The sequence below is a fragment of the Taudactylus pleione genome, unplaced genomic scaffold, assembly GCF_031769625.1.
Source record: "Taudactylus pleione unplaced genomic scaffold, aTauple2 ptg000203l, whole genome shotgun sequence".
NCBI lineage: Eukaryota > Metazoa > Chordata > Amphibia > Anura > Myobatrachidae > Taudactylus > Taudactylus pleione.
The window spans coordinates 12,112,554-12,135,418 of NW_028284605.1; the positions used below are offsets into that span (position 1 = coordinate 12,112,554).

At 43.1% G+C, this 22,865-nt stretch overlaps 1 protein-coding gene across 2 annotated transcripts in view; it reads left to right on the plus strand.

Annotated features, from left to right (window-relative positions):
* LOC148518074 (myeloperoxidase-like) overlaps positions 1-22,865 on the plus strand; it is a 63,703-nt gene that overhangs the window by 34,000 nt on the left and 6,838 nt on the right. The window contains exons 6-10 of one of the 2 annotated variants that reach the window (XM_088477816.1): positions 5,853-6,059; positions 14,854-15,169; positions 17,736-17,896; positions 19,071-19,323; positions 20,274-20,444. In XM_088477816.1, coding sequence (XP_088333942.1) covers positions 5,853-6,059; positions 14,854-15,169; positions 17,736-17,896; positions 19,071-19,323; positions 20,274-20,444 — 1,108 coding nt within the window. The remainder of the gene's footprint in view (positions 1-5,852; positions 6,060-14,853; positions 15,170-17,735; positions 17,897-19,070; positions 19,324-20,273; positions 20,445-22,865) is intronic. The other variant, XM_088477817.1, reaches the window with a different exon arrangement.

Genomic DNA, 22,865 nt, shown 5'->3' on the forward strand with positions numbered 1-22,865 from the left:
TTTAAATTTTTTCACACTTCTATAGTCTGATTGAAAAGGTCTTTTATCATCACGAGAGGCACAAGATGCCTCACTGACAGCTGCAGAACCACCACTCAGAAATAAAGGGCAAAGCCTGAGTCTTTCCTTGCCGCTACGTGTGGTGAATGGTATGTTGCCAATTTTCTGTTTCTCTGCAAAAGTAGTAGTCTTTAGAGGTTTTTTTTTTGTCTTTACCCCTGTAAAATCTAAATTTTTTGATTTCAGGTTCCCTAAGGTTTTAAAGCCTCTACGCCCTTGAGCATCAGCTTTAGATAAAAGTGATGGACTTCCAGCCGCTGCAATGCTAGCATTTACATGTTGTTTCTGCTCTAATCTCAGTTCATTCTCGTGATCCATATTACTTTATCACTATGAACTGGAGTCACAGAGCTTGTATACACACAGTGGGCTATGCCCTTTCACGGAGCTTGTATAATAGACACAGTGGGCTATGCCCTGTCACGGAGCTTGTATAATACACTCAGTGGGCTATGCCCTGTCACGGAGCTTGTATAATAGACACAGTGGGCTATGCCCTGTCACGGAGCTTGTATAATAGACACAGTGGGCTATGCCCTGTCACGGAGCTTGTATAATACACTCAGTGGGCTATGCCCTGTCACGAAGCTTGTATAATACTCAGTGGGCTTATGCCCTGTCACGGAGCTTGTATAATAGACTCAGTGGGCTATGCCCTGTCACGGAGCTTGTATAATAGACACAGTGGGCTTATGCCCTGTCACAGAGCTTGTATAATAGACACAGTGGGCTTATGCCCTGTCACGGAGCTTGTATAATACTCAGTGGGCTTATGCCCTGTCACGGAGCTTGTATAATAGACACAGTGGGCTATGCCCTGTCACAGAGCTTGTATAATAGACACAGTGGGCTATGCCCTGTCAAGAAGCTTGTATAATACTCAGTGGGCTATGCCCTGTCACGGAGCTTGTATAATACACTGAGTGGGCTATGCCCTGTCACGGAGCTTGTATAATACTCAGTGGGCTTATGCCCTGTCACGGAGCTTGTATAATACACTCAGTGGGCTTATGCCCTGTCACGGAGCTTGTATAATAGACACAGTGGGCTATGCCCTGTCACAGAGCTTGTATAATAGACACAGTGGGCTATGCCCTGTCAAGGAGCTTGTATAATACTCAGTGGGCTATGCCCTGTCACGGAGCTTGTATAATACACTCAGTGGGCTATGCCCTGTCAGTTGTCATGGAGCTTGTATAATACAGTGAGTAGTAGAGTACACATACACACAGTGGGCTTATTATGCCCAGTCACAGAGCACACACAAGGGCTTATGCCCAGTAAAGTCACAGAGCACTGCCTACTCTAATCTATCTAACACTAGAACAGACAGCGCACTAGCTAACTACCTAACTACGCGTCACGCGAGAAATGGCGCCGACTGCCGGGCGCCGCGCCTTTTTATTGAGGCCGAACGTCACTCGGCTCTCGCGAGAATCCGACGCCGGACGGGTGACGTTCGGCCTCGAGGTGGAATCCGAGTCAGGCGGGAACACCCGAACTTGCGTTCGGGTGGACTCGGATTCCACCTGTTCGGAGAGGTTCGGATTCCTCAGAATCCGAACCGCTCATCACTAATTAAAATGTCTACGGCTGTTTTCCCCCTCTCTGACCAGCGGGTGGATCACATGGCGGAGGTCGGGCAATTGCCAGATAAGAGGTATCACAAGTGCGTTGGGCCTCATATTTCCCATTCCCTGAGGGTCATTGCAAATAATAGGAATCACCTCCTGGGGTGGATCCTCATGTTATTTGTCTGATTAAGAGCGCTACTACGCCTCCCATCCTTGCACGGACGGATTCTACGGAGCCGTAGGTGGTGACTTTGCCTGAAATCATTATACACGTTTTCAGGGGCTGTTGCCCATCCAACTATGGCTATCACAGGGGTGGCTAGTTGAGTGCTGGGCCGCTGTATTTGTAGAGCTTTTTCCCTTAAAAAAATTAAAATAAAAGCTTCTGGGGTTCAGACGCATTTTGTCGCTCACATTTAAAACTGCAGTTTCATATGTTGAAGCCGGTCATTGGACATTGGATGCCGGTCTCCTACTCTTCAGGGTTCCGGCTGCGACTGTATCCGCCACCATACCCTATGGCTGCACTCATGGATGGCAGAGGTAGTCTCCATGGTAGGCCTTAAAATTGACTATTTTGGGGAGATCTTGTTTGGTCCTGACCTTGACAAGATTATAGCAATATTGGCAGTTTCAATCGGCAAATTTCTGCCTTCAGCTACTCCCACTACGAGGCCTCGGACTACATCTGTTGAGTGTTTTTGTCCTCAGGGACAGCCTAAAGGGCAGTCCTTTCCTAGGCTGTCGGTCTCCACGAGGGCCGCCATAGCCGGTACCGAGCAGATCTGGTCATCCAGACGCCCTGCTTCTGAAACTGAAGGACGAACCTTCAGCCTGACGGGACAGGTCTTCATCTGGGGGATCCCAGAGTGAGATTCTGACTTTCTCAGTTCACCCAGTGCTGGTGTCAAGTCACCACGGACGCTTGGGTAAGAGGTGAAGTCTCTCACGGGGGCGCCCTCTCATTGCTCAGATGGCCTCCCCACAAAATTTGCTACACAGGCCTTTCTTCAGACCCGAAAAAGGCCTTACAAATCCAGAATGCTGTACAGTCCTTGCGATAAGCAGGGGTAATTATGCCAGCCCCGCTATCTCAGTGAGAGACTGGTTATTCTACCTTTCTTCTGGTGCAGAGGCCGAATGGTCCCCATTGGCCTATCCTCTATCTGAAATCCCTGACCCAATTCCTAAAGGGGCCTGGGTTCAGGAGGGAACCCCTACGCTCCATCATCCAAGCTATGAATCCTGGGGACTTTATGGTATCACTGGTTATTCAGGACACGTATCTACAGGTACCTATAGAGCCCTCTCATCAGCGATAGCTCAGGTATGCTGTGTGGCACAGCAACTCTTCCAGTTTTCAGGTTCTGCCCTGGACTGTCCACAGCCCCACCGGGGTTTACCAGATTTGTGGCTTTTATGACAGTCCACCTGTTCAGGGTATCCGACTGCTCCTGTATCCAGGCGACCTCCTGTTCTTTACAGGATCACCAGGATTCTTTGAAGGCATTTCCAGTTATCCATTGCTTCCCTTCACTAGCATGAAGGGTTGATCAACTGGGAAAAAGTCCTCCCTGAATTCCACACAGGATATAATTCATCTGGGAGCCCTGCTGGATTCTCAGAATCGGAGAATCCTTTCTAATGTCAGACAAGATCTCCACTCTTTAACTACGAGCGTGTAGATGTCTCCACAGTTGACAAGTGTCTATACACTCTGTCATGTGGGTTCTGGAATCCAGGGTGTCTACCTTCAGAAGGGTGGTATATGCTCAGTTCCATTCCAGGCCTTTGCAAAGACTGATCCTCTCCAGCGGGAACGGTTTTCTCCATCGGATCACTGTTTAGAGATGTTCTCTCCGGAGATGTGTTTGTCTCTATCTGGGTGGTTATAGCCATCTCATCTAGGGTAATTTTTACTACGGACGCCAGTCTCTGAGGTGCTGTGACTGGTCCGCACTCCTTTGGGGCTGTTGGATGTCTGTTGCTTCCGCCCTGCCAATTAACTTGTTGGAACTTTAAGCTGTCTTGGGCCCTCAATCTGGCTCTGGTGAACCTGAAACAGTTCAGTCCGACAGTGTCACAACAGTGGCTTACATCTAGGTGACACTGGTCGTTGTGTAGCAATGACGGGAGTGTCACACATTCTGACATAGTTTGAGGGACTCCTCCTGGTCATCTCTACAGTGTACATTCTGGGAGTTCTCCATTGGGAAGCGGACTTCCTCAGCCGTCACGACGTGCATCCTGGGGACTGGTCTCTTCTCCAAGAGAGGTTTCAACTCCTAGTGAGCAGAGGGGGCCATCATGGCCTTCTGCCTCTATCACACACTGCCGGTGTTAGAGTCCAGTTCTTAAGGTACTGAAGCAACCTTCGGTGACGCAATGTCAGTGAAATGGTCCTTCCACTTTGTGTACCTGTTTCCTCTGGTCTACCTTCTTCCTCGAGGTCTTCGGAAGTTTTTCAATCGAGACAGAGGTGCTGTCCTGCGGGTGGCTCCTGATTGCCACAGACATCACGGGTACTTAGATTTTCGGAGTCTCCCCATCGATACTCCGTTCCTGCTGCTTCACTATCTGGACCTGTTGTCTCAGGGTCCTTGTTTTGCCCTGGACCTGGATCATTCGTCTTTGGCTGCATCCCTACTGTGGTCCTAAGGCTTCCCTGGCTCTGTCATCATTGAGATTTTAAGATCACATAGACCAGATTTTGCTGGGATCTACCACAGACTGTGGCATACATAATTCTTATGGTATCATACCTATCGCTTCAATCCTCCGGTGTTTAGGATTTCCAGAAATTATGGCATTCCTTCCAGCTGGTTTGGGTCTCACCCTTCACCTGGCCTTCCTGACAGTGCGGATCTCTACACTGTCAGTGTGGTTCGAATGTGGAATTGCTCCACTCTCTGGTATCCGGTTCATACTTCAGGGTGTTTTCTGGATTATGCCTCCCTTTCTCCCCCCTAGGGGCTCCTTGGGATTTAGTAGTGGTTCTTCATGCCCTCCTGGGACATTCAGTTGAACCACTGGCTGTGATGGCCATTACTTGGTCTATTGCTTATTCTCTCTCTCTTTCTCTCTCTTATGGCGTTTGCATCCGCCAGGAGAGTGTCGGAATTGGGAGCGTTCTCAGGTGGCTCCCTCTTCTGGTTAGTCCACCATGTCAGGGTTGTGAGTTGCACTCGCCCTGTGTCTCTTCCTAAAGTGGTTTTTAAGTTCCATATTATTCCGGAACTTATGGTACTGACATTTCAGTCACCAGTCCTCTCGGCTGGTGTGGCTTCCTTGACTGGGGTCCGGCCTCTCCGGATTTATGGGATCCATTCAAGTTCCTTCAGGAAATCAGACTCCTTAGTTGTGGTCTTTGGATTTCACAGGAAAGGATGGCCGGCCAATAAATTGACATTGGCTAGATGACTTTGTATGATTATCTCAGGGGCCTACACATAGGCTAGGCCTTTCTGTTTTGGTTGATACTTCTTCTACTCGGGCTGTGGGCCCCTCGTGGGCGGCTCGCTGTGGCACCTCGGCTGTTCTGCCTTGCTAGGTGGCCACATGGTCTTCTGTCCACACCTTTTTTAGGTTCTATGCATTGGTTTCCTTTGCCTCTCAGGATGCTTCCTTTGGGCGACGGATTCTCCTCTCAGCACAGGAGCATCCCCACCCTTATAAGGACTGCTTTGGGACATCCCCAAGGTCAACCCTGTGGACCCCCTATGGACCCTGAAGTAGAAAACAAGAGATATGGTAAGAACTTACCTTTGTTATCTCTGTCTCTACGAAGTCCATAGGGTCCACAGGGCGCCCGCCCTGACGCACCTGGCTTCATATGGGCTGTGTTACTGGTAACCGGTTTCCCGTCTCCTTCTCTGTGGGTATGGTTCTTGAGTGTTCCAGTCTTCTCTCTCTTTCTTTCCTCCTCCGGCCTTTGGCTACTTGCAAACTGAGGTGCTTCTGGCTTGGGGGCGGGGTTATAGGGAGAGTGGACCCAGCGCATCCTGGGTGCTGAAAGCTTTAACTGCGTGGTTCCCAGATTTGGTTCCCAACCTATACCCCAAGGTCAACCCTGTGGACCCTATGGACTTCGTAGAAACAGAGATAACAAAGGTAAGTTCTTACCATATCTCTTGTTACTATTGGTAAGGACCACAAAAAGATAGGGCCCCATGATCTGATGATTATATGGTTTTGTTTTACTTATTATATTTTTTCCAGCCACGCGCAGTGTCAAATGAAGTTGTAAGCTTCCCTACTGAGACCCTGACCCTAGATGATAGTAGATCGCTCATGTTCATGCAATGGGGTCAGTTCCTGGATCACGATACTGATCTTTCTCCCGATACCCCGTCAAGATCAACTTTCGTTGAAGGCACGGACTGTGAGACCAGTTGTGCCCGGGCACACCCCTGCTTTCCTCTGATGGTAAGTAAAAGAATGCTTTTACTAATCAATTAATTGGTCAGAAGTCTTAATTCTAGGAAATTTAATTTGTGTGTGTTTAAGGTTCTTTCACTAAAGCTACACCAACTAGTTGATTGGTTGGAATGAAAATCTGGTAAGGTATGAAAGCAAATGACAATCAGCAATTTGCTCCCAAATGCCAGAGAATTGACAAAAACTGTTGTTTGAACAAATTGTTTAGATCAAACATTTAACAAACTTGTCTGAATGACCATTTTCATCTGTTTTCTGGCATTTAGGAGCAAATTGCTGATCATCATTTACTCCCATACGTTACCAGATTTTCATCCCAACCAATCTACTAGTTGGATGGTTGGACAGAAAATCTTTACCTGTGTATGCAGCTTAAGAGACAGGGGGCCTGAAACAGAGGGGGCCTGAAACAGAGGTAAGGAGCGGGTTGCGATGCCGGAGCAGGAGCTTTCGTCATCTGAAGATGGCGAATGCTCCCGCAGTCAAGCTCCGAAAATATAACATTTTCGGAGCTTGATGAATTCTATCCCCATACTAGTGTATGGGGACAACGGCCATTCCAGGAGAGAAAGGTAAGTAGGAAATATCTGTGATACTTGTGTATGGGGTCATCGGCCATTCCGCAAAAGGAATGTAAGTATTAGATATCTGTGATACTAGTGTATGGAGACAGCGGGCATTCCGCAAAAGGAAGGCAACCCAACAGTTACGCACAACTCCAATGACTCCTGATCAGCGTGTGCACAGGATCTGTACTGCACATGTGCCGATCTCTGCCTGTGACGACGGTCCTAGTGCCCCCTAGGGAGCAGCCTGCATGATATTCAGTGGCCATTCGGGGGCAGAGTGCAGGGGCAAATGGAGGATTTTTAAAGGCAGGTTTCCAAAAGGTTGATTTTAATTTTTTTTAAAAAGCAACTACATATATACTTGTATGTGTATATCTATCTATCCACATACATATGTATATGCATATATACAACGTACATAGACAAAAATGGCAACAGTTTAGGACTATATATATATATATATATATACATATACACACACAAACGGAATACAGCACTCTCACCTATTCTTTATGCGTATCCAACTGGGGTGCTCTTCAGGATGAAAGAATAACCTATTAATACCTCTCTTCACATTCCCTTATCAAGGGAAAGAAGGCACTCTCCAGACTTTATTTTCAGTTTTTTTAATTACTGTATTCTTTTATTCACAACTTATAAGTGCTTACGCCGCCAACGTTTCGATTCACTTTCAATCTTTATCAAGGCATTAAAAACTGCATCACAGCTTACTAGGATTGAACAAAATACAGTTTTATAAGCAAACAATATCTATCAGGTCCCTCCCAGGTGGGGCACTCAAAATAATACTAATATATCAGTGTACAAGCAATATAATAGATGACATATCAGATCAATCATAATGGGTTATTACTGTCATAATCCAATGTATGTATTGACAATATTATTGAGTGGTATCAACTTCACACATAAGCTGATCACGTATCATAATATATAGGTATACTGTATATCTAAACAAAATATTTCTGACATAAATATTGGATTTAATATTTACTCTGTGATGTCCAAGAAATTCTCACTGTATAGGTCACGCATATCCACAAGAGCCCCGATGTCCGACGGAAGGAGCCGGATAGAGGCGGAGGGATCCAAAAGGATTCCTCAACACAACTCGGACCTCCTTCCCATAGGTAAGGAGCGGGTTGCGATGCCGGAGCAGGAGCTTTCGTCATCTGAAGATGGCGAATGCTCCCGCAGTCAAGCTCCGAAAATATAGCATTTTCGGAGCTTGATGAATTCTATCCCCATACTAGTTTATGGGGACAACGGCCATTCCGGGAGAGAAAGGTAAGTAGGAAATATCTGTGATACTAGTGTATGGGGTCATCGGCCATTCCGCAAAAGGAATGTAAGTATTAGATATCTGTGATACTAGTGTATGGAGACAGCGGGCATTCCGTAAAAGGAAGGCAAGTAGGAGATATCTGTGATACTAGTGTATGGGGACAGCGGCCATTCCGCAAAAGCAATGTAAGTAGGAGATATCTGTGATACTAGTGTATGGGGACAACGGCCATTCCGGGAGAGAAAGGTAAGTAGGAAATATCTGTGATACTAGTGTATGGGGTCATCGGCCATTCTGCAAAAGGAATGTAAGTATTAGATATCTGTGATACTAGTGTATGGAGACAGCGGGCATTCCGTAAAAGGAAGGCAAGTAGGAGATATCTGTGATACTAGTGTATGGGGACAGCGGCCATTCCGCAAAAGCAATGTAAGTAGGGAGATATCTATGATACTAGTGTATGGGGACAGCGGCCACTCCGCAAAAGGAATGTAAGTAGGAGATATCTGTGATACTAGTGTATGGGGACAGCGGCCATTCAGCAAAAGGACTGTAAGTAGGAGATATCTGTGATACTAGTGTATGGGGACATCAGCCATTCCGCAAAAGGAATGTAAGTAGGAGATATCTGTGATACTAGTGTACGGGGACAGCGGCCATTCCGCAAAAGGAAGGTAAGTAGGAGATATCTGTGATACTAGTGTATGGGGACAGCGGCCATTCCGCAAAAGGAAGGTAAGCAGGAGATATCTGTGATATCTCCTGCTTTACCTTCTTGATGAATGGCCCGATATCTTCACTTTTACAATTGTAGGTGAAACTGTTCATTTTCACCTGCTTTTCTGAAAATTAAGTGATGACGAATAAGCCCCAAAGTGTCTGTCTCACAAAAAAAGTAATAATGATGTTGCGCCACGGCGATGTACCAGCGCAGGGGGTGTTTCTAGGCACTCAGAAACCCCCCTGCGTGCGCTACTGGGGTGGGAGACTGGCAAGGGTGAGCATTTTACAAAATGGGCCGTGTTGTCCCCATATTGTAGGTTTGCCAAGGCCAGGATCTGCGTCTTCTGATGCAGATTTCCTGACCCAGGCAGAGTTCTGGCGGTCACACTGATTAAGTTTAGGCTTACTCGGATAGCCGTTGGCTGCCCGATGCTGCACCTTCAGATGCAGCACTTGGATCTGCAATGCCAGCAGTGGGCATCATTTGCATTCAGACGCGACCTGCGGCATTAGTATATCTTTGGACGCAGCTGCTGTGCTTTTAGAGTACAACTGTGATACAGGCTCATAATTATTACCATCCATAGTATTGTTCAGCATGGGCCCCGCTACCAGCATCATCCCTGAAACAGCACCGTATTGCAAAACATCATTTACTGTATGTGCAGTTACAGCAAATATGCATTCATTGTGTTTGATCTAAAGTGACTTCAGAAGTTGTGTGTTGACAGACAGGGGATACATGAGCGGTCAGGCTTATATATATATCAAATCACAAATGATATCATTTTAAATACTGGCCATAAAATTATGGCTTGATTTATTTTGTGCTTGTATGCACAAGCGCTCCAAGATCAAAATATCTTGTAATGGGGGCAGCTACAGGTATAGGAGGTTACCACCCTCAATTTGCTTATGGATCTGTGGTTTATGGTAATACCTTAGCGTTCGACCTTTTGCAATATAGTATAGAATAAATTAATAAAATGTGTGTGTCTCATGAAACCTTTGTTTAGTGTAATGACATAAATGAATTAAACTGTTTTTTATAAAAACAACTTGTTTATCTAGTTCATAATATCAGCAAAATTTTAATTTTACCCCAATAGTTGTTATATTATCAATATAAATTCGAATGTTACTGTAAAAGCACAATCAGAATCTTTGTGATCATATATTTGAGCCAATCTTTATAATCAATTAAAATATATATGGAAACAATTATATATGTATTATAAGAAATAGCCAGCTGATGGTAAGTGAATCTAGGACGTCCACATGAACAACAGTACCTTTTAGACACAAACTAACATATGAAGGGAGTGAGTGTGTGGGGATGTGTAGTATAGACAATTACAATATTGTTATGTGCAGGGGTTTAGGGATGAAGGGGACGGGGATCAGGTAATGACTAATGTCCCGACGTAGTTCAATAGATACGTCCAAAAAATAGTCCTGCTGAAACAGCCTGATTGGTCTGTTGATGGTAATGTGGACATGGCAGCTACTTTCAATAACATGCAGCCCGCCGGGATCCGGCTGCCGATATGCCCCGTAAATGACTGTCCCTTGTGGGCTCTCTGAGATGCCGGTTTCTCCCTGTATGTTGTAAATTGTATTAAGAGCCGCTGGTGACCGTCCTTGCTTTGTGCGGCGTACTCCTGTAGATGACACTCGCTCTGTCATCCGCGTGATCCAGAGTCCCAGTGAGACCTCTCGTTTTCAGTGAGCTGCTGCTGCACCTGCGGCTGATCGGACCGTTGTAAGGGATGGAAGCGTGTGCGCATGCTGTCCTGATCTCTCCGTCTGAGGTTCTGCTTCAGTCCTATAGAAATGGTGCTGGATTTCTTTCTGCTGCTGTAGAGGGTGTCAGTACACCAACGCGTTTCGGCTCCGTTTTGCCTTTGTCAAGGTGTATAATCTTGTCCTTCATGATCTCCTATAATTCCTTCAGGACTTAATTGTTTCCTCCAGGTGATTGGTTGTTCCTTTCAGGGGGGTGTGGTACAAAGTACCTGGATACAGGTGGTTAAGAATAATGAGGATAACACAATAGGTGTGGATTACATAAAACTGTGTTGTATGCAGAATAAATTGCAGGTGTTGGTAATGTGGCTCTATCTCCAATGCAGTCACACTAATACTGTATGACTCCTGGATATTATATATATATACAGATGTGTGATTCTTTTATTACATTTATTATAAATATTATGTAAGGGGATGTCTGCTACTGAACCAGTTGTGTTCGCATCTATGTGATAATGTTGACTTTTAGAATGAGACATGTGACATATTTGTATTAATGCTGACATTTAAAATACATTCATTATTGATAGTGGCATATTAAGATTTAATGACCTCACATGTGTTAGTATCTTGTAATTATGTATCTATTCCTTTTGTACAAACTGGCATTATCATTCAGTTTGTACTTGTGAATACTGTATTACTATTTGTAAATGTTACAATTACTCTAAATATTGCAAGTTCTCAAATGTAAATATTGTATCTTGCTGTTCTTTTTGTACCTGTATGCAATCTATATGGTTGTGTTTTGCAAACTACACTGTTGAATGTGTCAGTTTACAGTGATTTGCTCCTGTTCAAGTTCTTCTACTCAATTATTTGTTTGTTGTGTTTTCAAAGTATATTCTGTATTTCTAAGTCTATATTCAGGCCGTTAGGTTGTAATGTGACTAAAGTCATTATCCATTTGATTTCTGCTTTACTTATTCTTTTATTATGGTCCCCTCCTCTCCAATTGGATTTTATTTTTTCAATTGCTGCAAATGTGAGTTGGCGTGGTGCTTGATTGTGCCATTGCTTGAAGTGCTGTGAGACACTGTGCATCTCGAATCCATTTTTGATATTTCGTCTGTGTTCTCCAATTCTCTGATTCAGTTGTCTGGTTGTCTTTCCGACGTACTGTTTTCCACAAGGACACTCTAAGATGTAAATGACCCCTTTTGTGTCACATGTTATAAATTGTTGGATTTGAAAGGTCTTTTTTGTGATATTTGAGGTAAATGTTGTTGTAGGTTTGGTTGTTTTGTTTCCCATGGTGAGACAATTCTTGCATTTTCCACATCAGAAAAAACCTTTTGTTCTGCGTGTTGTAATGATGGATGTTTGTTGAGGATCTTCTGGTTTAATGTGATTTTGAACAAGTTGCTTCTTGATATCCGGGGCCTTTCTATAAACTATTGTTGGTTTTGGTGGAAGAATAGATCTGAGTGTGTCATCTTTTAGCAGTATTTTCCAATGTCTATTGAGAATCTTTTTTTTATCTGTGCCGATGCTGTGTTGTATTCTGTTATAAAATACACTGGTTGTTCATTCTTGTCAACCTTCTTTTTTTCTTTATATGATAAAAGAGTTTCTCTTTCTTTATTCAGAACTTCTGTATATGCTGTCTCTATTGTCTTTTCTTTGTATTTCTTCTCCAGTAATTGTGTCTTAAGTACTTCTGATTGCTGTATGTAATTCTCCATGGTTGTACAATTCCTCCTGAGGCGGGTGAATTGACTCTTCGGAATATTGCCTAGCCATTGGGGGTAATGGCCACTTGTGGCCAGAATCAGACTATTGACATCCACGTTTTTGTAGTGGGTTTTGGTTTTTATTTTTTCTTCTTGTATGTATATGTCCAAGTCTAAAAACTGGACCGATGATTTACTGTATAGGGGTGTGAATTTAAGGTTTCTGTTGTTGTTGTTAATTTGGCTAATGAAGGCTTCCAAGGTTTGCTCGCTCCCTTCCCAAACAAACAGGACATCGTCGATGTATCGTCTCCATAGGACCAAGTTCGCCCCAAAGCTGTTGTTGTTCCACACCTCCTCATGTTCCCAGTGACTCATGAAGAGGTTGGCATAGCTTGGGGCGAACTTGGTACCCATCACCATGCCCTGTTGCTGCAAGTAGAAGGTGCCCTCGAACCACAGATAGTTATGGTGGAGGATGAAGCTAATTGCTTGTAGTATGAATTCGATTTGTCTCGGAAAGACAACCAGACAACTGAATCAGAGAATTGGAGAACACAGATGAAATATCAAAAATGGATTTGAGATGCACAGTGTCTCACAGCACTTTAAGCTATTGCACAATCAAGACCCAAGCCAACTCACATTTGCAGCAATTGATAAAATAAAATCCAATTGGAGAGGAGGGGACCATAATAAAAGAATAAGTAAAGCAGAAATCAAATGGATAATGACTTTAGTCACATTACAACCTAACGGTCTGAATATAGACTTAGAAATACAGAATATACTTTGAAAACACAACAAACAAATAATTGAGTAGAAGAACTTGAACAGGAGCAAATCACTGTAAACTGACACATTCAACAGTGTAGTTTGCAAAACACAACCATATAGATTGCATACAGGTACAAAAAGAACAGCAAGATACAATATTTACATTTGAGAACTTGCAATATTTAGAGTAATTGTAACATTTACAAATAGTAATACAGTATTCACAAGTACAAACTGAATGATAATGCCAGTTTGTACAAAAGGAATAGATACATAATTACAAGATACTAGCACATGTGAGGTCATTAAATCTAATATGCCACTATCAATAATGAATGTATTTTAAATGTCAGCATTAATACAAATATGTCACATGTCTCATTCTAAAAGTCAACATTATCACATAGATGCGAACACAACTGGTTCAGTAGCAGACATCCCCTTACATATTATTTATAATAAATGTAATAAAAGAATCACACATCTGTATATATATATATATATATATATATATATATATATATATATATATATAATATCCAGGAGTCATACAGTGTTAGTGTGACTGCATTGGAGATAGAGCCACATTACCAACACCTGCAATTTATTCTGCATACAACACAGTTTTATGTAATCCACACCTATTGTGTTATCCTCACTATTCTTAACCACCTGTATCCAGGTACTTTGTACCACACCCCCCTGAAAGGAACAACCAATCACCTGGAGGAAACAATTAAGTCCTGAAGGAATTATAGGAGATCATGAAGGACAAGATTATACACCTTGACAAAGGCAAAACGGAGCCGAAACGCGTTGGTGTACTGACACCCTCTACAGCAGCAGAAAGAAATCCAGCACCATTTCTATAGGACTGAAGCAGAACCTCAGACGGAGAGATCAGGACAGCATGCGCACACGCTTCCATCCCTTACAACGGTCCGATCAGCCGCAGGTGCAGCAGCAGCTCACTGAAAACGGGAGGTCTCACTGGGACTCTGGATCGCGCGGACGACAGAGCGAGTGTCACCGCGAACTTCCAGAAGATCATCTACAGGAGTACGCCACACAGAGCGAGGACCGGCGTTGCAGGAAGCCAACAAAGGGTAAGTCACTCACGAGGCTACAGCGGCTGGTCACCAGCGGCTCTTAAAACAATTTACAACATACAGGGAGAAACCGGCATCTCAGAGAGCCCACAAGGGACAGTCACTTACGGGGCATATCAGCAGCCGGATCCCGGCGGGCTGCATATTATTGAAAGTAGCTGCCATATCCACATTACCATCAACAGACCAATCAGGCTGTTTCAGCAGGACTATTTTTTGGACGTATCTATTGAACTACGTCGGGACATTAGTCATTACCTGATCCCCGTCCCCGTCATCCCTAAACCCCTGCACATAACACTATTGTAATTGTCTATACTACACATCCCCACACACTCACTCCCTTCATATGTTAGTTTGTGTCTAAAAGGTACTGTTGTTCATGTGGACGTCCTAGATTCACTTACCATCAGCTGGCTATTTCTTATAATACATATATAATTGTTTCCATATATATTTTAATTGATTATAAAGATTGGCTCAAATATATGATCACAAAGATTCTGATTGTGCTTTTACAGTAACATTCGAATTTATATTGATAATATAACAACTATTGGGGTAAAATTAAAATTTTGCTGATATTATGAACTAGATAAATAAATAGTTTTTATAAAAAAACAGTTTAATTCATTTATGTCATTACACTAAACAAAGGTTTAATGAGACACACAAATTTTATGAATTTATTCTATACTATATTGCAAAAGGTCGAGCGCTAAGGTATTACCATAGATCACAGATCCATAAAATTATGGCTATTGGTTAAGCATGTCTTATATTAGTAATGATATTGTATTCTTTTTCTATGTGTAGATTCCAAAAAATGATCCTCGGATAAGAAACAGCAGTGACTGTATCCCAATGTTTAGATCAGCACCAGTGTGCTCTATAACCACTCCAGTACGTGAGCAGATCAATGTCTTGACCTCATACATTGACGGAAGCCAAGTCTATGGCAGTGATGCGGCAGTTGCTACCAGGCTGCGGAACAATACAAACCAACTGGGCTTGTTGGCCATTAATCAGAACTTTACAGACAATGGGTATAAATTTCTACCTTTTACTGGGAATCGGGAGGACTTATGTACCAGGACAAACAAATCGGCTGGAATCCCTTGTTTCCTGGCAGGTAGGGCTTGTGCATAGATTTCTGATGTGGTTTAGACATCTTCTTTGTACTCCAGGCTTTTTCCACATATGCTTCTCTGTCTTGAACAATGTACAATACAGCTTTCCGAGTTTTCTTTACCCATGGGTTAAACACCGCAATCAGGAGGAAGCGTACTTAATAAGAGCAGAAGAAGTGGAGATTTTATCTAAACAGCTAAACTTCACTTAGTAATTGACCATGAAAGAAAACATATACATATATATAATCGATGTACTGCCCTTTCAGGTAAAACACCACACAGTACGATAAGGCAAAATTGAATAGTCAGGAAGACTTGTCGGGGCACGTTAGCCCAGAAACATTGAAGTAAACCATACTTGCCGATATCCTGGCTGCCTCTTCCTGGAGTGAGCAGCCAGGTCAGCTCAGCAGGGGGCGGGGCTGGCAAATGGGGGCGGGATATTATATGCCATTTAGGGGCGGTGCTAGGGGCGGAGCCACATACTCACATCATTTTGGCCCCGCCCCCTCTACACAATGCCGATATTTTCGGCATTGTGAAGCAGGGGGCGTGGTCATGATGACACGATTCAGCAAGAATCGCGTCATCAGCCCCCCGCTGCGGGTGTTTGGGTAGGTATTGCTGGGGGGGACTGGTATGGGGGAGGAATGCATACTATTCCGGGGGGCTGGGAATCGGCACCCGATTTTTGACCAAATCGGGAGAGTAGGCATGTATGAAGTAAACTACTATTCAATTTTGCCTAATCTGCAGTGCCCTGTGGTGTTTTGCCTGAAAGGGCAGTACTGTAACTAGGGTAGTGCGACCAGTGCCATGGCACAGGGCACCGCAAAGCAGGGGGTGCTGTTTGGGCCTGTCAATTTTCCTGTTTATTATCATTCTCACTTGCAGCTTCCTCTACTTTTATCCCTGGCCCTTCCCCATGAAGCCATGTCTCTTTTTCAGGTGCACTATCTTGTGTCTCTATTTAAAAAATGGGGGGGCACCAATGCTCTCTCTGGCACAAAGCACCAAGAATTCTAGTTACGGCCATACATACCTACCCTCTCGGTTTTCGCGGGAGGCTCCCCATTTTTTGGGTAACCCCCCACATCCCCGAAAGGGTAGGCAATTCTCTCGCATTCTGCCCACTTCCTAGTGAAGTGGGCAGAATGAGGAAAATTTCCACAGCGATCGTGGGTCTCCGTGTAGGGGGCGGGGCTCAATGACGCAATTCTACATGAATCGCGTCATTTGGTCCCGCCCCTATGTAAATTGTAGCCAATCCCTGCAATTTTACCGCGAGGGGGCTGGGCTTAATGCCATGATCGTCAGGCCCTGCCCCCATCCCCACCCTCCTGCTTCTCTTACCCAGGCTTCTCCTGGGAAGAGAATTTAAAAGGTAGGCATGTATGGTTATGGCTCTGGTGTTTAATACTTTCAAGAGCATGCAGCATATTTCTCTTCATTAAGAGGAGTGCCGAGCCTATTGCTTTGTATATATAAATATATATATATATATATACAGTATATATATATTATATATACACTTTATAGGGTACTCAGGACCTCATTCAGAGTCGGTCGTTGCAGCCGCACGGTCGTACGCAGGCGATGTTCGCTGAACTGCACATGCGTAAAGTTCGCAATGCGCGTGTGCAAGCTAGCTGTTACGATCAGAAATTTCTCTCTCCTTGAACACAGCCAGGTTGTTAGTTTGAGTGACAGAATGAACCGTTTGTGGGTGGTAACAGGGGAAGGTGCTTGAAAACGGGGGAGTGAAGATCCGAACGCAGGCGTGCCTAATTATGCGAACGGCGTTTAATGGGAGTGCATAATTAACAAAGTAGTGTCATGGCACACGTGACATGGGAGGTTTTTCCACTGACTTGATCGTAGTGCTTAAGAGAAGGTATGGTCAACTTTAAGCTCTACGACCAGCTCCGATGGTTCCCGATGCTCGCGATTAATCCTTATATCCCAGGAGATGACGTGTGTTGTGATCGAGAAGGGGGCATGATTTAGTCTTACGACCGCTTCTTACCCTCGGTCGTTCAGCAAACGATCTCATCTTAGGACCGCAACTTGTGATCGCTTCATTTGCATATCCGGCCCCTTTCCCCTACGAGCGTGCAGCCGCAACGACCGACTCTGAATGAGGTCCTCAGTCACAAGCTACGTCTGTTATATACAATACTGTATATGTGTAAATTTCCACTATCAGAACCTTGTGGAGGTATTGGAGTTTCCCCCCATTTGGAGGGATTCCCGATGCTGGTGGAAGGCACTGACTTGTTATATGCAGGTGGTGTCAGACAGGTAACAGACAGTGTGTTGCTAATGCAAATAGAAAGGTCACAGGAGAGGGCCATTAGCACCACTGCCTTTCTGGACAGTGCCTGGAGCAGAGGCATTGGGTGACACAATAGATAAAAGGAAGGAACGCCACAGCACAGTAAGTTAATCATAATGTAATTTATAGTAATGAACTCCCCTGAAAATAAGATTCCTTTATAATATTATACTATAAAGCTTACTGGAATTGTCAGTGTAGTTTCCTGATGGTTTTTAAATCTGTCTTAGGGGATTCTCGTGTCAATGAGCAGCCTGGTCTTATTGTATTTCATACACTCTTCCTGAGAGAACACAATCGCATTGCAACACAGCTGCACATCTTAAACCCACATTGGTCTGGGGAGACGGTGTACCAAGAAACCCGGAAGATCGTAGGCAGCATCTTGCAGGTACTGTATAATGTCTTCTCTAAATATTAACACTGCGGCATATGTGAACAGGGGTTTCTGTTTGGCATATGTGAACTGGAGGCAATATAGTGTGTGTCACACATTTGTGGAATATGGAGTATTTACACATCATACTTTTTAATAACATCACAAGCAGTTAAGGCATACTTGCCTACATTTTCTATCTCCTTGCTGGGAGAACCCGAGGAGGAGAAAGAATGGGTCATGACGGAGGGCGGGGCCTGACATCGCTCGTAATTAAGCCCCATCCCCTTCGTGGCAAATCACCGCGATTGGCGCAAATTTACATATGGGGCGTGGATAAATGTCGTGATTCAAGCAGAATCAGCCTAATTAAGCCCCTCCCCCTTAAACAGGTACCCGCGATCGCCACGGAAGTTCTCCACATTCTGCCCACTTCACTAGGAATTGGGCAGAAAGTGGGAGAAGTGCCTAAATGGGAGGATAGGCATGTATGATTTAAGGTGGCCATACACTAAATATATTTCTAGCTAATCTGACAAATGGTACGATGATCAGAGAGGTGCAAAAACTCTTGAATTGACTCTATACATTAAGAGATTTATCTTAATGATTTTACGGTACCCTGGTAAGAAGATCAGACGAAATCTGCAAAACGCTAGTCTGACAGAATGAACATACATAACCAAAAGACCTGTTTAACCTCTTCTGCTGTTTTTGAGCTTTGGCAGATATCTTTCATGTACACATTGAACGATAATCGTTCATAACAATCGTTAATCTGCCGGATTGGCTGTAAATATCTTTAGTATGTGGCCAGTTTAAGGGTTAAATATTTTGCAAAGAATAACTACATTGGTGTGACGTGAAGAAGTAAGGATTGGCTACTTGACATGTTCTTTGTTAGTGAAATGGAGAGGTAGAGAGAGTAAGAGCTACGACTACTTTCTCATTAAACTGAATTCATACATGTTTGCTTGATGTGTCCAGCTCTAAAGCAGAAAAGCTATAAACACCTCTGTGGATTTCTAAATATAACTGCTATAAAGTGTATCTGCTGAAAAAATCAGCTCACAAGTAGATAGGTTAGGAAAAAATATAGGCATAGTTTTCCGCCAGAAAAGTCAAATGTAAATTATTTTATTATCAAGTAGGTACTTTTAAACATTTCTTGTTTAATTTTTGTTTATAGAAAATAACATACAAAGATTGGCTGCCACTACTGTTGGGCAATGAGATGCAGCAAGTTCTTCCTTCATATAGGTCTTACAATGAGAATGAGGATCCAAGAGTGTCCAATGTCTTCACTATTGCCTTCAGGATGGGCCATACTCTGATACAGCCATTCATTTACCGATTAGCAGATGGTCACCGCCCCTACAGCCCAGAACCGGCAATCCCGCTGCATATGACATTCTTTACCAGCTGGAGGGTGGTGAGACAAGGTAACAACCTGTTATAATCATGCTGCTCGTGTGTGAAGTATGGTCGTGCAAATTGTCATTGCAGTTACGCTTTTAGACTTTGGCTATAAAATTTATCCCATTTAGTCACCATCATCATCCAGGCTCCATTTATAGACTATAAATTCTGTGAAATGGGAATATACAAATACTGTACGGAAAAAGCAGAGCAGATTGTACCACCGCAGATTCACTTATCTCTACTCTGATCTGACCCTCAAGCGCCTTTAGGTGAAATAAACATTGTGGGCCTTATTCAAAACTGCACTTGTTGCATGCACAGTAAAATGCTTCTGCATATATTTATAGCTGCACATATATTAAGAAGTGTGCATTTTGAAATACAGCACATAGATGCATTACCAACATGGTAAATCACCTCATGTCCGGAAGGCATGCCAAGATGTGCCTCCTGAAAGACGCATATGTGTAAGTCAAAATCGACCACATCTCTTACTGTTCTGAACTTACACTTGAATGCGCTGACACTACTTTCCAGTGTAACATATGCTCAACTCCACGGTCACAACACGCAAATTGATTAATCTTTAAGTCAGGCCACAAAGTAAAACTACACTCTCAAAATGCTATTATTTTACGTACGTTATACAAGGTCTAAGACACTGTAGTACACTGATGGCATTGCAATAGTGGTAAGGTATGTCCCACATTTTGTAGCACATACTGTAGTAATGCTTTGTAATGTTTGAACACTGCATTTTGGCTGTGAGGAGATTGTTTCAGATGAGGCCATACTGTATTCACTGTTTTAACGACTCTTTAACAATTACTTTGACTCTGCTTATTCAAACATATTTTTATTTTGCTTCATTTTTTTACTTTCAATAAATGTATAAATGATGGTCACTGATCTAGTCATTGAGCCTCATACACTACCATCTTAATGACGATACACTAAATGCTTCTTGCAGGTGGTCTTGATCCTCTGCTGCGGGGCATGATGGGCAATCGAGCCAAATTAAACCGCCAGAACCAGATGATGGTTGATGAATTGAGGGAACGACTCTTCAAGTTGGTCAAGCGCATCGGTCTTGATCTAGCTTCTCTCAATATTCAACGAGGTCGAGAACATGGATTGGCAGGTAATATAAGAACATATAGCTTTATGTTCTAAAAATAAAGCACATGCCAAACATTTACTGAATCTTAAATATCATATACTGTAGGCTAAAGTACTTTTCAGAATTTGAAATAAAAGATTTTTTTTTTCCAGCGGCAAAGTGCAGAAAATGCTCCTAAACGCAAAATAGATGATGTCTGCTTCACACCTCCCAAAATGTAAAAGTTCAAAATAAGGAAAAAATAATCACTTCTCATTCACCAAACTCCATCCAACAACCTGCACACATTTGTGTGAGTCCACACTCACTTTGATATTAGGCCCATGCCTTTTTGGGGTCCACAAAAACTAGAACACTTTGGATGTAGGTACCTTTATGCATTCAGAGAAGAATTGCCTAATGTCTATTTCTGTCAACTATTTTAAAAGTAGTGGTCGACCAAGGCAATAGATTTTGTATATGGCCTTTATCCTACAAATTTGAGAAATAAAATTCTAGAACTATATCATTGGTGCTAACACACAATACAGCTACAAGTTTGGGTCTGTCCTAACTAGAGATGAGCGGTTCGGTTTTGTTGAAAACTGAGCACACATAAACTTTGGGGTTACGAATTTAACCAAATCCCTGCTCAGGTCTACCCATAAGTTTAGGTCTAAAATCTAAAAACCGGATCTCGTGTTTTGTATTGCATGTAAAAGGGTCCATGTTACATGATTTTAGATTTTTTTTATAAATTTTAAAAGAATCCAAAACTGAAAGCGAATCAAAACACTTGAAGTGGTTTTGATAAAGCCACAACATTTGAGGGAGGTTTTGCCAAAACCAAAACACGGGGGTGGGTTCACATCTTTAGCCCTAACCCAAAAACTTAAATGTCCCCACTTCTTCCCATCAGAATTGTATCCCACAATCCTATTAAAGGACAAAAAAAACAGTTGACAAAATAATTGACCCCCCTTTCTCCATTATTCCTAATCTCTATCTACTCCTGTAGTACTTATATGATTTCTGTGGGAAGTCCTGCTGGCTGAACATTGTTACCCCAAACAACAAGTGCCCCAGTAACAAGGCGGGTTAGGCTGACCAGTTTGTAAACCTGTCCCTCTTTAGGCATAAATTACAACAACTACTCTTCAGGAGTCCTCACTCCTTTAGTGCATCGGTGGATCATGAGTACCTTTAGAACCTCAGGGGAAGATGAATCAAACCTTCTAAAGAGAGAAAGAGGATGTTGCCTATAGCAACCAATCAGCTTCTAGCTATTATTTTTGTAGCACAGTCTATAAAATGCCAGTTATAAACTGATTGGTTACTAAAAAGAAAACTCCACTTTTTCTCTTTAGAATGTTTGTTATGGTGCATACACACGGTCAGATTTTTCCTTCAGATATGAACGATAACGATTTAAAAATCGTTCAGTCGTTCATATCTGAAGGAAAATCTGACATATCTGACATGCCTGAACGATGGACGATCTACAATGCGCGTTCCCGTTTGTCAGATATCGATATCTGACATCTGATGTGTTTGCAGTCAGACTTGGACGATTCCATTCATTTTAATGCAGTCAAAAATCGTTCAATCGTTCAAATCGTTCAAAACTTTGGTAAAATCATTCAAATCATTCAATCGTTCATCTGACAAATCTGACAAGTCTGACAAATCTGACCGTGTGTATGCTCCATTACTGTTTGGAGCAGAGAGACAGCTCTAGGCATTTAGCCCTTTTCCTTGTGACTTGAATTGACTGCCCAAATGTGAGTAGCAAACAGCACTAAAGGAAACATATTGGGACTTATTCTGAGTTGGAAGCAAAGTGACTGTTTTTGTTTGGAGCCGTGGAAGCCAGATTTATTACCTAATGCTAATGCGAGATTCCGTACGGCTAATGCATCTTCAAGCCTGAAACTGGGTCACATAAAGTAGTGATTTTATGCCAACCATCGCAACCATGGTCATTAGAATATACACTTGCACCCAGATGTAGTCATAGTGTTGACATTTATATTGTCAACACCACAGTGTTGACAGTTATGATGTCTTCATTGTTAAAATGTTGACATTGCACATGTCAGCATCTGGAGATTGTCGACATCTTCACAAATTTGACATGTGAAATGTTGATATTCTGCATGGATAGGAGGGTTAGGCTGTGGTAGCGGAAGGTTAGGGCTAGTCTACAGGAGAGTTAGTGTTAGGCTACAGGAGCATTAGAGCTAGGCTATGGGAGTGTTAGGGTTTGGCTACTGTAGTGTTGGGGCTATTCTACTGGAGAGTTAGTGTTAGGCTACGCGAGCGTTAGGGCTAGGCTACAGGAGTGTTAGTTTTAGGCTACGGGAGTGTTAGGGTTAGGCTATGGGAGCGTTAGGGCTAGACTATGGGACTATTAGTGTTAGGCTACGGGAGTGTTAGGGTTAGGCTATGGGAGTGTTAGTTTTA